The 15,073-nt window shown below is 45.3% G+C and overlaps 1 protein-coding gene across 4 annotated transcripts in view; it reads left to right on the top strand.

The window, feature by feature from the left end:
- The first annotated feature begins 146 nt into the window (after window positions 1–146).
- The window catches only part of DEPDC5 (DEP domain containing 5, GATOR1 subcomplex subunit), a 73,958-nt gene continuing 59,031 nt past the window's right edge, over window positions 147–15,073 (top strand). For all 4 annotated transcript variants that reach the window (XM_080650376.1, XM_080650378.1, XM_080650379.1 and 1 more), the window contains exons 1-9: window positions 147–282; window positions 965–1,082; window positions 5,153–5,240; window positions 6,369–6,415; window positions 7,746–7,831; window positions 8,700–8,783; window positions 10,591–10,640; window positions 13,117–13,186; window positions 14,809–14,887. In XM_080650376.1, coding sequence (XP_080506502.1) covers window positions 1,025–1,082; window positions 5,153–5,240; window positions 6,369–6,415; window positions 7,746–7,831; window positions 8,700–8,783; window positions 10,591–10,640; window positions 13,117–13,186; window positions 14,809–14,887 — 562 coding nt within the window. In that variant the 5' untranslated portion in view covers window positions 147–282; window positions 965–1,024. The remainder of the gene's footprint in view (window positions 283–964; window positions 1,083–5,152; window positions 5,241–6,368; window positions 6,416–7,745; window positions 7,832–8,699; window positions 8,784–10,590; window positions 10,641–13,116; window positions 13,187–14,808; window positions 14,888–15,073) is intronic.

Raw genomic sequence — 15,073 nt, forward strand, 5'->3', positions numbered from 1 at the left:
GCGCGGACACCGAGAGGAGCGGAGGCTGGGCTAGAGCGGCCCGGGGGCGGGTGGGCGGGAAGGGGGCGTAGCCACGGGGCGGAGCCACCGGCGCGGCGCGGGTTCTCAGGTGAGCGCTCCTGCGCTGGGGCGGGCCGGTCGGCGGCTGGAGCTCGGGCACGAAAGCTGCACTGGGGGCGATCGAGGCGTAGGCAGGGGCGTCCCGAGGAGGCGCGAGGGACCTGGCGAAGGTCCGGTCCTCGGGGCCCCGGGCTGAAGCGGGAAGGGGGTCCGGCGCTGCGGGTGAGTGGAGCTGCCAGCCGGGGCCCGGGTTTGGGGAACAAGAGGGAGGCCCCACCCCCAACCCGCTGTGTGACCTTAGACCAGACTCTGTACCTCTCTGAATCTCAGCGGCCTCCGCTGTGAAATGAGTCAATGTGCGGAGGATCCGCTGAGAGTTTGTACGGATGGAGGTTCGGGGAATGAACCCTTGCCTTCCTCCCATTTATACTCTTATTTGCCCAAGACATGGATCGCCAAACAGGAACTGTGGCAATGCCTCTCAGCCTCTGAGTGATTTTGGCCAAGTCAGCTCGTCGCTCCGGCCCACGCTTCCCTCCCACAGAAGGAGTGTGCTTACCTTTTAAAAGCTCTTTTATTATTTGCGTGTTATTGGTGCAGATCGAGACAAGGTAATGAGTGCCCCCTTCTCACTCCAAGTTTCCCCTGTAGGAGTGTGATAGAGAGAATGCCTTCTTCTTGGAGGTAGGACGAGAGCGTGGCCCGGATTCTCTCCTTCCCCAAATTCTCTGGTTCTACTTGTCCTCCATCCCTCCTTGTCCTTGGAGGCGTGATTTTTTTCATCCAGAGGTTTGGTGCCACCTCTGAGCCGAGCAGCAGCAGCAGCAGTGTGAGCGCGAGGTTCAAGTCAAAGTGCCGTTGCCAGGGCAAGTCTGACGGCCTTGTTTGTGTTTCTCAATGGCAGGGAGGCAAAATGACTTCTCTCCCCCAAGCGTGGAACAGCTGAAGGGGACCACCGTGCAAGATGAGAACAACCAAGGTCTACAAACTGGTCATCCACAAGAAGGGCTTTGGGGGCAGTGGTCAGTATCCACGGGGAGCTGTGTGAGTTGGCCGAGGTTCTGGTGTGGCCAGTGCCTTGAAAATGACCCACTGGCTCGTGTGACTATGAAGGCGAGACAGGCAACTTGTCTGAGTGAAGCAGCAAGTCTAATGCAGTAGTGGAAGGGCAGTAGGAGAGAGTACAACCTTCTCTTTTCTTTCTTTTCCTTCTTCCTTGCTTTTTTAAAAAAATATTTTTATTGATTTTAGAGAGGAAGGGAGAGGGAGAGAGCGATAGAAACATCAATGATGACAGGGAATCATGGATTGGCTGCCTCTTGCACGTCCTCCACTGGGGATCGAGCCTGCAACCCCAACATGTGCCTTTGACCAGAATCGAACCCGGGACCCTTCAGTCCTCAGGCCGACGCTCTATCCACTGAGCCAAACCAGCTAGGGCTCTTTCTTTTGTTGTTGTTGTTGTTGTTAATCCTCACCTGAGGATATTTTTCCATTGATTTTTTTAGGGAGAGTGAGAGAGAGAGGGAAAGACAGAGAGAAACATCGATGTGAGAGAAACACATTAATTGGTTGCCTCCTGCACAAGCCCCGACCAGGGCCCAGGCCCGGGAGAAGCCTGCAATCAAGGTACATGCCCTTGACCGGAATCAAACCTGGGACCCTTTGGTCCACAGGCCAACACTCTATCCACTGAGCCAAACCGGCTAGGGCCAGGCCTTCCCTAAAAGCATTTGCACTCTTTTTTTTTTTTTTTTAAGTATTTTTTAAATTGATTTCAGATAGGAAGGGAGTGAGCGATAGATACATCCATGAGGGGAGAGAATCAGTCATCAGCTGCCTCCTTCACGCCCCCTACTGGGGATGGAGCCCACCGCCAGGCTGACTGGGAATCAAACTGTGACCTACTGGTTTGTAGGTCAGTGCTCAACCACTGAGCCATCCCAGCCAGGCTGCACTCTGATTTTTAAGGAACATTGTGAATATTGCCAGTTTAACACCCTTCATTTGTTGGTAGTTTTTATTACACATTTACTGTCTACGTTCCATAAAATTCCAGTCTGCACTGGTTTGGCAGAAAAGAGAAACTTAACATTCATTGAGAGAGAAATAGCAGATGCGCATGAGACAGGTATGATCCAAGCATGAAGCTTTGCATGGCTCTGAGGCCATGTGAGAAGGGGCAGAAACACAGCGTGCTGCCCTGCGCTGACCAGGACCCAGAGTGTCAGCTCTGCCTCTGGCTTTCCCTGTGACCCCCGGCTTACCTTCTCTCCACATCCACGGGCCCTATGTCGCTTCTCTGAGCACTTTTTTTTTTTTTTTTTAAATATATTTTATTGATTTTTTACAGAGAGGAAGGGAGAGGGAGAGAGAGTTAGAAACATCGATGAGAGAGAAACATCAATCAGCTGCCTCCTGCACGCCCCTATTGGGGATATGCCTGCAACCAAGGTACATGCCCTTGACGGGAATCGAACCCGGGACCCTTGAGTCCACAGGCCGACGCTCTATCCACTGAGCCAAACCTGTCAGGGCACTTCTCTGAGCACTTGAGTCTATAAATCTGCAGCAGAGGGTGACACTTAGTAATAGGATTTTTTTGCTAAATAAATAATTTTCTGTCTTAACAACCTTATTTGCTCCACCATTTGGAATTCATAACACAGTGAGTTGGTTTTTTAAAAAAATATTTTATTGATTTTTTACAGAGAGGAAGGGAGAGGAATAGAGAGTCAGAAACATCGATGAGAGAGAAACATCGATCAGCTGCCTCCTGCACACTCCCTACTGGGGATGTGCCCGCAACCAAGGTACATGCCCTTGTCCGGAATCGAACCTGGGACCCTTGAGTCCGCAGGCTGACGCTCTATCCACTGAGCCAAACCGGTTAGGGCCACAGTGAGTTGTTTTAAAATTGCATTTTAGTATGCATGTGCTCCAAAGGCAAGGACTGCCCAAAAGGAAAAACAAACTTGTTTTTTTAGTATAGTTTTTACTGATTTCAGAGAGGAAGGGAGAGAGAGAGAGAGAGAGAGAGAAACACCAATGATGAGAGAGAACCGTTGATCGGCTGCCTCCTGCACACGCCACACTGAGGGTCAAGCCTGCAACCCTGGCATGTGCCCTGACCGGGACTCGAGTCATGACCTCCTGATTCATAGGTTGACGCTCAACCACTGAGCCGCGTAGGCCGGGTGGAAAAACATCCGTTTCTCTGTCATAAGGTGTTGTGGAGAGCAAGTTAGGTGACGTATATGAAGTGTTTTGCAAAACACCAGGGTTGTTAGTACGACTCCATGAATAGCCACTCCCAGGACCAGGATATACCAGGCATTGCTATACTTAAAACAGCGCCTGCCGAAACTCACCCTCTGTGGTTAACAGGACCCTGGGTTTGCAGCTGATGCTGCCCAAACATGGGTGAAGGAGAACTGAATAGCCAACACAGATCACGTTTGGCAGAGGGAGGGATACAACAGGGTGAGGCAAAAGTAGGTTTACAGTTGTGAGGCCATGAAACACAGAGTTTATGCTTGTATTATTATTTATTAATATTATTATTTATTAATTATTGTACTATTTTCCATACGAACAACGGGAAACCTACTTTCGCCCCACCCTACGTAGCAGTAGATACGATGTGTACAAGTCTGCCTTTTCAGGTCGACGAGGCCAAGGTAGCTAGGTGCTGTACCCCGTTTCCTGTAGGACTATAAATAAAAACACATCCAACCATTCTTAGGTGCATCCCTGTTGCCAAACATAAAGGTTATGAGCATGATAAGGTCCCTTGTCCCGAAGGGGCATTCCGCTTGAAGAGACAGACGAGCCAAAAGGGAAGGATAACATGAAGCAGAAGGAATACGTGCTCAGGGAGCTTCATTCAGACTGGAAGTTGGGATAAAACTGTCATAAAGCAGAGGATGTGGCATAGAACTGTCGATGGAAACAACATGAGATGCCAAAGAAGCCCTGGCCGGTGTACCCAGCTGGTTGAGCGTTGTCCCGTGCACTGAAGGGTTGCTGGTTTGATTCCCCACCTGGGCACATGCCCAGGTTGCGGGCTTGATGCCCCTGGTTGGGATGCATGTGGGAGGCGGCCAGTCGATGATTCTCTCTCACATAGATGTCTCTTCCTCTCTCTTCCTCTCTCTCTCAAATCAATAAAAAAATAACATATTAAAAAATATATATATATATGGAGTAAAATTTGGGATTAACCCAGTGCTTTGGGTTCTCAGGCTGAAGTTTGATTGGGTCTGATTATGTTTGAAATTTAGATATACTTATTTGTCATGATTTTAGCTTAGTTAAAGGCCATGTCTTTCCCGAAATATCAGAAGAGGGAAGAAAAAAAAATCACTCCCATCTTTATAGCTCTGAGTATGTTGTATTGGAAAGAGTTCTCTCCCAAACAGAACATGAACCCATGTCCTCCCTTTACTTTAAGGGTCTCTTTGGACCTAATGCGAATGGTATCTGAAGTTGTTCCCCTGATCAGAAGCTGCCCTGCAAAGCCCATTTTCTTTGGCTTGATTTTAATGACACATGAGAGGTGGTGGCCTTTAGGCAGAAGGAGCTCTGGGCTCGGCAGTCATCAGTCCTGGCTGTGCTGTTACTAGCTGTTTACCCTTAACCTATTCTAGGTTATATCCTCATGTCTGCTAGATCCAAAGATTCATTGTGAGGGTCGTATGAAGACAGTATCTTTGGGTCGTATTTTTTTAAAATATATTTTCTTGATTTTTTTACAGAGAGGAAGGGAGAGGGACAGAGAGTTAGAAACATCGATGCGAGAGAAACATCGATCAGCTGCCTCCTGCACACCCCCCACTGGGGATGTGCCCACAACCAAGTTACATGCCCTTGACCGGAATCGAACCTGGGACCCTTGAGTCCGCAGGCCGACGCTCTATCCACTGAGCCAAACCGGTTAGGGCTCTTTGGGTCATTTTGGATAAATACAAGGGATTGTCCTGTCATACCCGCCCGAGGGGGTGGCGAGGACCCAGTGTGAGAACACGCACCACACCTGTCACCCACGTGTGTGTGTGTGTTTCCTGCTTGGGACTGCCGAATTGTCTTTCAGATGATGAGCTGGTCATGAACCCCAAAGTGTTTCCTCACATCAAGCTTGGGGACATTGTGGAGATTGCTCACCCCAACGATGAATACAGGTGAGTGCCGGACTGGGGTCAGGGGAGCTACCTGGCGGCTGTTTCCAGGTGAGACTTTGTTTAAGGGGCTTGACGAGCAAGACAGCTCTTTGCCTTGGGATAGAAGTGCTCCTGCCCTCTAGGATTCGGTAAGCCAGTAATCTTTTAAAAAGTGGTACATTCTTTTTATTTTGTTTTATTTTTAAATATGTTTTTATTGATTTCACAGAGGAAGGGATACAGAGAGAGAGAGAGAAACATCCATGATGAGTGAGAATCATCTATCGGCTGCCTCCTGCACGCCCCCTACTGGGGATCGTGCCCGCAACCCGGGCATGGGCCCTTGACCGGAATCAAACCCTGGACCCTTCACTCCGCAGGCCGATGCTCTATCCACTGAGCCAAACCAGCTAGGGCTGTTTGTATTTTTTATTAATCCTCACCTGAGGACATTTTTTTCCATTGATTTTTTTTTAAAAAAACATATTTCATTGATCTTTCTATGGAGAGGAAGGGTGAGGGACAGAACCAAACCCGGGTCCCCTCAGTCCGCAGGCCAACGCTCTAGCCACTGAGCCAAACCAGCCAGGGCTCCATTGATTTTTAGAGAGAGTGGAAGGGAAGGAGGGGAGAGAAAGAACGAGAGAGAGAGAGAGAGAGAGAGAGAGAGAGAGAGAGAGAGAGAGGCGGGCATTGATTGGCTGCCTCCCCCACAAGCCCCAACTAGGGCCAGGGATTGAACCTGCAACTCAGGTATGTGTCCTTAACTGGGAATTGAACCCTCGACACTTGGGTGCGCCAGCCAATGTTCTAACCCCTGAGCACCCTGGCCAGGACCATTCTTTCTGTTTTTGAAGCCGAATTGACAACTCTGTGAAAAATTCTGGCAGGCTGGAAAAGATTACTGGGGGCGGGGGAGGGGGGAGGACCTATGTAATACTCTCAACAATAAAGATTTTAAAAAAGGAGAGAGAAAAATTCTGTAGCATTTTCCCATTTCCTGGAGTGCAGGTGCAGGAGTACTTTGTTGTGCTACAAGTTACAATATGTCCAGAGTGCTTTGTTTGCCTTTCGGAGGGGGGTTGCATGAAGAAAGCTAATTAGTTACTGCTTATAGCAACCCATCTTTTTGTTGCTTTTTTCCCCCAGCCCTCTGCTTTTGCAAGTCAAATCACTAAAGGAAGATTTACAGAAAGGTAAGAAAAAATTCCATTTCTGTTCTCTAAGATTTTTCTATTTTACTATCCCAGAAACTGCAGGAAACTTTCTCTTTTTGTTAATTCTCACCAGAGGTTATTTTTTCTATTGATTTTTTTTTTTTTTTTTTAGAGAGAGTGTAAGGGAGGGGGAGAGACACAGAGAGAGAGAAACATCAATGTGAAAGAGACACATTGATTGGTTGCCTCCCGTACCTGCCCTGAGGACTGAGCCTGCAACCCAGGTACATGCCCTTGACTGGAATCGAACCCTCAACCCTTAGGTCCCCGGGGCCAACGCTCTGACCACTGAGCCAAACCGGTTAGGGCAAGAAACCTCTCTTTACAATCTCAGGAATGAGGGCACAGCACTTCTCTCCTTATTGCGTTACCTCTGAAGGAATGGTCCACTATCGCAGCTGTCAGTGAATCTCACTTGTCAGCATCCGGCACTGAAGAAAATACCTTAATTTAGTGTCAGGAGGAAAATTCATCTGAAGAGGTGAACCTTTACACTTAACTCCAAAGTAATTGCAAAATAATTTTTCTCTTTTAGTTTCTTTTTTTAAAAATATATATTTTATTGATTTTTTACAGAGAGGAAGGGAGAGGGATAGAGAGTTAGAAACATCGATGAGAGAGAAACATTGATCAGCTGCCTCCTGCACACCCCCTACTGGGGATGTGCCCGCAACCAAGGTACATGGGACCGGAATCAAACCCGGGACCCTTGAGTCCGCAGGCTGATGCTCTATCCACTGAGCCAATCTGGCGAGGTCCTCTTTTAGTTTTTTAAAATTTATTTTTATTGATTTCAGAGAGAAAGAGAGAGAGAGAGAGAGAGAGAGAGAGAGAGAGAGAGAGAGAGAAACATCAATGGGGGAGAACCATTGATCAGCTGCCTCCTGCTCGCCCTAACACTCATTGTGGAGTTGGTTCTTTCTGAGCTACCATCACCACTTCATTTCAAATAAGAAAGGGTCTCTTCCTCTTCTGAATTTTCACAGCTCTTTGAACTTCTTTTTTGCTGGTTTTGTTTTTTTTTGAACTTTTTTATGTTGCTTCTTAAATTATTTTCTCTTTCTCTCTGTGTCTTGTCTCTTTTTCTCTCTCATTTTTTAATTGCTTGGGCTCAGGTCTTCCTTTGCCTGCTTGTGTCACCTAAAAAGCAGAGAATTCTAAATTTTAAGCCCCTGGAAGGCAGAGAACATGGCCCGTCCATGGCAAAGGGTCAGTTGTGTTGCTTCTTGAATGTCTGAGTATTTATAGATGAGAATATAGGTACCTGCTTTTTTCCAGACGGTATTATTAGATTTCTTCTCTGTTTCAGAAACTATCAGCGTGGACCAGACCGTGACCCAGGTGTTTCGTCTGAGACCTTATCAGGATGTCTATGTGAATGTCGTAGACCCTAAGGTATATCTTTGTTCCTGACTCGAATATATTTCAGAGATGATTAGCGCCCTTCCTCAAGACTAGGCCTCTGAGGAGACAATGAGTTACTTACGTATAGTGTTAGACTCTGAAATATGCAGTCACATGTAGGTTATTTAGATTATAGGTTGTATGTAAGTTGCATTTAAAATGCCCCCTTTTTTTTGCCCCTCTTTTTATAAGGATGGAGTTTTTTAAAAAAACATATATGTATGTATAGATATATTTTTGCTCCCCCCTTTTTAGAGATTTTGTGTATAGATATCTGTGTGTGTGTGTGTGTGTTTATGAAGCTACAAGTAAAGTTTTCTATTAAAATGCTAAATTTTCTTTATAGCCTCGCACTTCTAGAAACAATGCTGTAACAGGTAAAAATCTTCTAGAAGATACCATTGACATTATCTAGGGAAATAAAGCACACACCTCGATGTCATATTTGCGTGTCAGAATTAAGATGAAAACAACACAATAGAGTGTGCAGGTGATGTATTGTGGAATTGTGCATCTGAAACCTGTGAAATTCTGTTAAGCAGTGTCACCCCAGGACAGTCAATAAAAAGAGGAAAAGAACAAAACAGGAAGACTGAGACCCAGAACTAGGACTCTGGTGCCCTTTGAACTTAACCACGATCCCGCTGCTTTAGCCCGAAAAGCAGAGAATTCTGTTACAGACTCGTCTCTTTTCCCAGAAGCCGTTGTCGGCAGGATAAACTATATTTGTCATGGTTCTGCATGGTCCTCCCGCGGTTTCTTTTTTGCCAAAAGGTGTCTCCATGTGACCGGGCATTATCTTATGCCAGTGAAGTGAGGCAGAATGATGCAGAGGCATATGTTTGATTGTCTTTTTTAGGATGTGACCCTGGATCTAGTGGAGTTAACCTTTAAGGATCAATATATTGGCCGTGGGGATATGTGGAGACTAAAGAAAAGTTTGGTAAGATATGATTTTTTTTTTTAAAATATATTTTATTGATATTTCACAGAGAAGAAGGGAGAGGGATAGAGAGCTAGAAACATCGATGAGAGAGAAACATCGATCAGCTGCCTCCCGCACACCTCCCACTGAGGATGTGCCCGCAACCAAGGTACATGCCCTTGACCGGAATCGAACCCGGACCCTTCAGTCCGCAGGCCGACGCTCTATCCACTGAGCCAAACCGGTTTTGGCAAGATATGATTTTTTTTTAGAAGTCTGTGCCTTTTTATATTTTGTTAATAATCCATGTTCTCATAGAGATGAAAGGATCCAGTAAGGGAGAAGAGCTTACAGTCATTTGAAATTGCAGCATCACAGACAACGATTGGGAACATTTTCTGTATCTTCCTCCGTTACTTTTCATAGCGTTTTTTGTTTTTTGTTTTTTTTCCTTCTGGGAATCGAATCTGCAACCTTCCTGAACCACACCGGCCAGGGCTTTTTTCATAGTTTTTTTTCTTTTTAGCTTTGTTTTTGCTTGTCTATTACCTAGGATTTTTACTCTGCATTTTTGGTTTGAATGGGAAATTATAATATTATTTGACATTTGAATAAAAATCTAGTTTTTTATTCAAATGTCAAATTGGTTTCTTTTGCACCTCACATGTCCTCCGTGTGGACAGGTATTTATTACCGCCAGTTTATAGATGTGGAAACTGAGATGGAGACGTTCAGTGATTGGCCAGGACTAGAAGGCTAGGAAGCAGTCAGCGCGGAGCTAAAATGCAGACCTTACTGCTTCCAGGTTAGACTGCTTTTGCCATACGCTCCTCCCATTTTCCTTATTTTATCTTTAATTTACATTTTCCCCTTAAAATGATGAGTTCCTCAAAATTGTGAGCTGGTGCTGAAAATTCTCCTCATTGGATTTTTTTAAATATATATATTTTTTATTAATTTTTTACAGAGAGGAAAGGAGAGGGATAGAAAGCTAGAAACATCGATGAGAGAGAAACCTCTATCAGCTGCCTCCTGCACACTCCCCACTGGGCATGTGCCTGCAACCAAGGTACATGCCCTTGACCGGAATCGAACCTGGGACCCTTGAGTCCGCAGGCCAACGCTCTATCCACTGAGCCAAACCTTAACAAAAGGTTAAGGCCTTTTTTAGTATTATGAAACAACAAATTATAGGTAGAATTTCCATGCAGTGCATATTTTCAGAAAAAAAATCTTTGCTCATTTTTTTTTAATTTTAATTTTTTGGTTAATCCTCACCTGAGGATATTTTTTCATTGATTTTCAGAGAGAGTGGGGGGAGGGGAGAGACAGAGAGAGAGAAACATCCATGTGAGAGAGACACATCGATTGGTTGCCTCCTGCACATGCCCCAACCAGGGCCAGGGATCGAGCGTGCAACCGAGGTACGTGCCCTTGACCGGGATCGAACTGAGCCAAACTGGCTAGGGCTCTTTGCTCATTTTCAATGATAGAAGGAGGGTTCTATTTTCCGAAATAAGAGCTCACATGAGAAGGAAATGTTCTGTATTTAACTGAGTATGTACATTTAGGTATGCATGCACATGTGAGGATAAGTATATCCGTGAAGCTGGCTACTTACCCACCTGGTCTTTACTATTGTCTGTACTTGCCAAACTCTTAAGACCCTACTGTTAAACCTGCCCCAGCAGGCTTTCCTGTAAAGCTGTTACTCCCATGCTAATTGAACTTCGGGTTGTTAGGAGAGATTAGACAGCCAGGAGCCTTTCTTTATGACCTTTCATGGCCTTGATGTATTGTTCAGTCTCTCTCTCTCTTCCCTTAGGTCAGCACATGCGCCTACATCACTCAGAAGGTGGAATTTGCTGGCATCAGGTAGATGTTACATGACCCTTGACTTACCCGCTAGTCGATGGGAGTAGGTTGTAATGCAGCGAGGGGGCTGCAAAAAACATCTGAGACATATGGATGTCCCTATAACAAAATACACAATAGTTTAAAATGTTAGATTCTCTTCCTGCTAAAACAAACCAAAAACCCCCCAAATGCACCAGAGTCCTGGCAGTTGCTGAAGCCACCTGGTGTTCTGTAACAAAGGAGGTCTACACTCATAACTTTAGAATTGGAAAAAGCCTTAGATGAACATACTTAATCAAATCTTCTTCGTTTTTTTTTTTAAATTAAATACATTTTATTGATTTCAGAGAGGAAGGGAGAGGGAGAGAGAGAGATAGAAACATTAATGATGGGAGAGAATCATGGATCGGCTGCCTCCTGCACGCCCCCCACTAGGGATTGAGCCCGCAACCCAGGCATGTGCCCTTGACCGGAAACAAACTCAGGACCCTTCAGTCCACAGGCCAACGCTCTATCCACTGAGCCAAAGTGGCTAGGGCTAGTTCTGCCTTTTTAACTGTATTGAATTACTCTTTTTGTGTGTGTGTGTGTGTGTGTGTGTTTTTTAAACATATTTTTAATGATTTTTTACAGAGAGGAAGGGAGAGGGATAGAGAGCTAGAAACATCGATGAGAGAGAAACATCGATCAGCTGCCTCCTGCACACCTCCCACTGGGGATGTGCCCGCAACCAAGGTACATGCCCTTGACCGGAATCGAACCCGGGACCCTTTAGTCCGCAGGCCGACGCTCTATCCACTGAGCCAAACCGGTTTCGGCTATTGAATTACTCTTGATCTTTAAAGTTATTTATGTATTTCAGTTTGTTAAGAAGAGACCCCCTCCTTTAAATTAAAAACATACATAGTATGTTTTCTACCTAGTAAAGCTGTTGGTACAAAGATGTGTACAATGAAATATGTAAATCCTTTTTCTTAGAGGACACTGTGTCTTTCCTGACATTTGTTGCGCATATACAAACGTATTTGCATCCGGTTGGTTCACTTAATGGTGCTAAGATGGACAGGTGGGCTCCGGTGATGCAGTCTGAAGTTCCCCATCAACTTTTTACCTAACGGTCTTATCCACTGACGATTGTTGTAAGATGGTGGTCTTCTAATTCAGTCATTCTTTCTACTTTCATTAGGCAGGATCATTTTGAAAAGAACTTTTATACCAGCAGCTAGGGTTGTTTGATTAGTCTCAACTACTTAACTGGGGAAGAAAAATAGGATGAAGGAATTATTTCTTCCGAAAAGGGATGTTTTATGACTCAGCCACACAATGCTCACTCAACCGCTGAGCATACAGCCTGGGCTGTCCTGGGCTTGTTTTGACTCATGAGACCTGAGGATGTTGTCCACTGATTTTTTTTTTAGAGCGAGAGAGAGAGAGAGAGCAAAATATCGATTGGATGCCCTCCAGGCTGGTCAGCCCTAAAGGCCATGTTCTGTCACTGTACTATCCACTTTACAACCTTACATTGCAGAGGAGAAAACAGCCAGCCCCCAACACACAATAGCAAGTTGCCGTGAAAATTATCCACTAGAGCAGGGGTGGGCAAACTTTTTGACTCGAGGGCCACAATGGGTTCTTACACTGGACCGGAGGGCCGCAACAAAAGCATGGATGGAGTGTTTGTGTGAACTAATATAAATTCAAAGTAAAGGAGCGGAGGGGAGAGCAAGAGAACCGGATAGAACAGCCGGATCCGGCCCGCGGGCCGTAGTTTGCCCACAGCTGCACTAGAGCGACCTCCATTGAATAGGGCCCCTGTCCCTGCTTGCCCTCTGACTGCCTGTCTTCTAATCCCGATGTGAAAGTGGATTTTGTTTCTGTTGAGACTGACGGTGTTAAAACTGGGATCAGCAGAGCGGCTCATCAGTGCTTCCCAGTGGTTCTTTGGGACATGGACCCTTTTAAGATTTGACAAAAGCTGCATCCTCGTCCCAGAAAAAAGTTTGCATCCCTTCGGAGGGTTCCTGGCTTCCCTGTACAAAGGAAGCTGTCTGTGGACGCTCAGATTCAGAGTTCCTGCCCTCGCCGATTTGGCTCAGTGGATAGAGCGTCGGCCTAAAGACCGAAGGGTCCCAGGTTCAATGCCGGTCAAGGGCTTGATCCCCAGTGTGGGGCTTGCAGAAGGCAACCGATCAATGATTCTCTCTCCTCATTGATGTTTCTCTCTTTCTCTCCCCCTCTCCCTTCCTCTCTGAAATCAATAAAAACATATATATATATAAAAAGAGTTCCTGTTGTACATATACAACATGCTCTAGGAATTCTTCATGCGGTGTCATCTGTCCACGGCACTGTCCCTGGAAGTCTGCACCCGGCCAGGTCATTTGGGTAGAAGTAACCGGGTAGAGTGACCCGCCCTGAAGTCACCGCTGTGTCTTCACGGTTCACGTAAGACTTGCAGTAACTCGTGTGTGTGTGTGTGTGTTTCTCCTATCAGGGCACAGGCTGGTGAGCTGTGGGTCAAGAATGAGAAGGTCATGTGTGGTTATATCAGCGAAGATACCAGGGTAAGATGGAGAAAATGCTTTTTTGAGTTTGTTTGTTTCGTTTCCCCATATCGTGATGTCTAAGTCCTGAAATAAGAAACAGAAACAGAGAAACAAGCAAAAACTTGATCGTGCATGGCACCAGGCCCTCTGATGTTAGATAAACTTTATAACCAGTTCAAGTACCTGGTTTTCCAGCTTCCAAACTTTTAGAAGTAGCAAACATCGAAAGAGAGGGAGTATTAATGCCTGTAAGTTATTTTTGTAAAGAAAAAATAAGGTGGGTTGATTGATAGATGGCGAGGCATGGCTAGATGGTGACAGGTGGCATGTTCAGTATAGGATTTAGGTGGTGGGTATGTGGGTGGTTGCTGTATGAGTTTTAAAAAAACTGTTTTGTGTGTTTGAAACTTTCAATAATAAAATAATAAAAAACACCCCAAATTCTAAATTAAGAATGGCAACATTAATATGGCTATATTTCTACATAAATATTAAAATATGATAGAAAAAGTTATAATCGACCTTAACTAGAATTTTTCAAAGTATCTTTGAAAGAGACTCAAATATAGTAAATGATTAATTCACTTTAGAAAAGGAAGACAAACAGCCCAATTGACCAATAAGAACATGAGAAGATAGATGCTCTACATCATTAGTCATTAGGGAAATGTCAATCAAAACCATACTGAGATACCACCTCAAACTCACTAGGACGGCTATGATAAAAAGGAAAATGACAAGTGTTGGAGAGAATGCGGAGAAATTAGAACCTGCAGACACTCCCAGGGTGCATGTAACATGGTGCAGCCACTGCGGAACAATTTGGTGGTTCCTCAGAAGGTTAAATGTAGAATCACCAAATGACCCAGCCATTACACTCGTAGCTACATGCCTGATAGAACTGAAAATATGTGTTCACACAAAAACTTGCATACAAATGTTTGTAGCAGAATTATTCGTGTAGCAAAAAGTGGAACCACGCAGGAATGCCCATCAGCTGATGAGCAGATAAACACAATATGGTATAGCCATACAATAGAAGGTTATTCAATAAAAAAAGAATGAGCCCTGGCCGGTTTGGCTCTAGGTTCAGTGGATAGAGCATTGGCCTGTGGACCAAAGGGTCTCGGGTTCAATCCCAGTCAAGAGCACGTACCTCAGTTGCAGGCTCCTCCCCAGCCAGGGCCTGGTCAGGGCTCCTGCAGGAGGCAACCAATCGTGTGTTTCTCTCACATCGCTGTTTCTCTCTGTCTTTCCCTCTCTCTCCCACTCTCTAAAACTCAATGAAACAATATCCTCTGGTGAGGATTTAAAAAAAAAAATGAAGTGATGATTCATGCTGAACCTTGAAAACATTATGCTAAGTGAGAGAGACCAGTTAGAAAAAGCCACAGATGGTATGATTCCATTTATGGGATGTGTTCACAAGAGACAAATCCATAGAGACACGGAAGAGGGTAGGAGGGAGTAACTGCTAGTGGGGATGTGTTTCTTTTCGGAGTGGTACAAATGTCCTGGCCTAAGTGCTGATGGTTGCGTAACACTGTGACTCTGCTAAAAACCACCGAGTGCATGAAGAAGGGTGAGCTGAGACGCTACATCACTGCCTTTTAATGCAACCATGCTTTCGTTTCTTTCAGGTGGTGTTCCGCTCTACGTCGGCTATGGTTTACATATTTATTCAGATGAGCTGTGAAATGTGGGATTTTGATATTTATGGTACTGTTCCTAAATGCTGGCTGTCACTGCTAATGGGGAGAAGTTTCTGGTTTCTCCCAAGTTGTTGTCATTTACAGTAAGCCCTTGACATTCTCTAACGATGGGTCCCTGGGATTTTTACAAATCCTCAAATGCTAAAACAGACAGACAGTTTATACACCGAGTGGCCAGATGATGATGATCTCT

Source organism: Plecotus auritus, assembly GCF_963455305.1.
Source record: "Plecotus auritus genome assembly, chromosome: 13".
In the NCBI taxonomy this organism is placed as follows: domain Eukaryota; kingdom Metazoa; phylum Chordata; class Mammalia; order Chiroptera; family Vespertilionidae; genus Plecotus; species Plecotus auritus.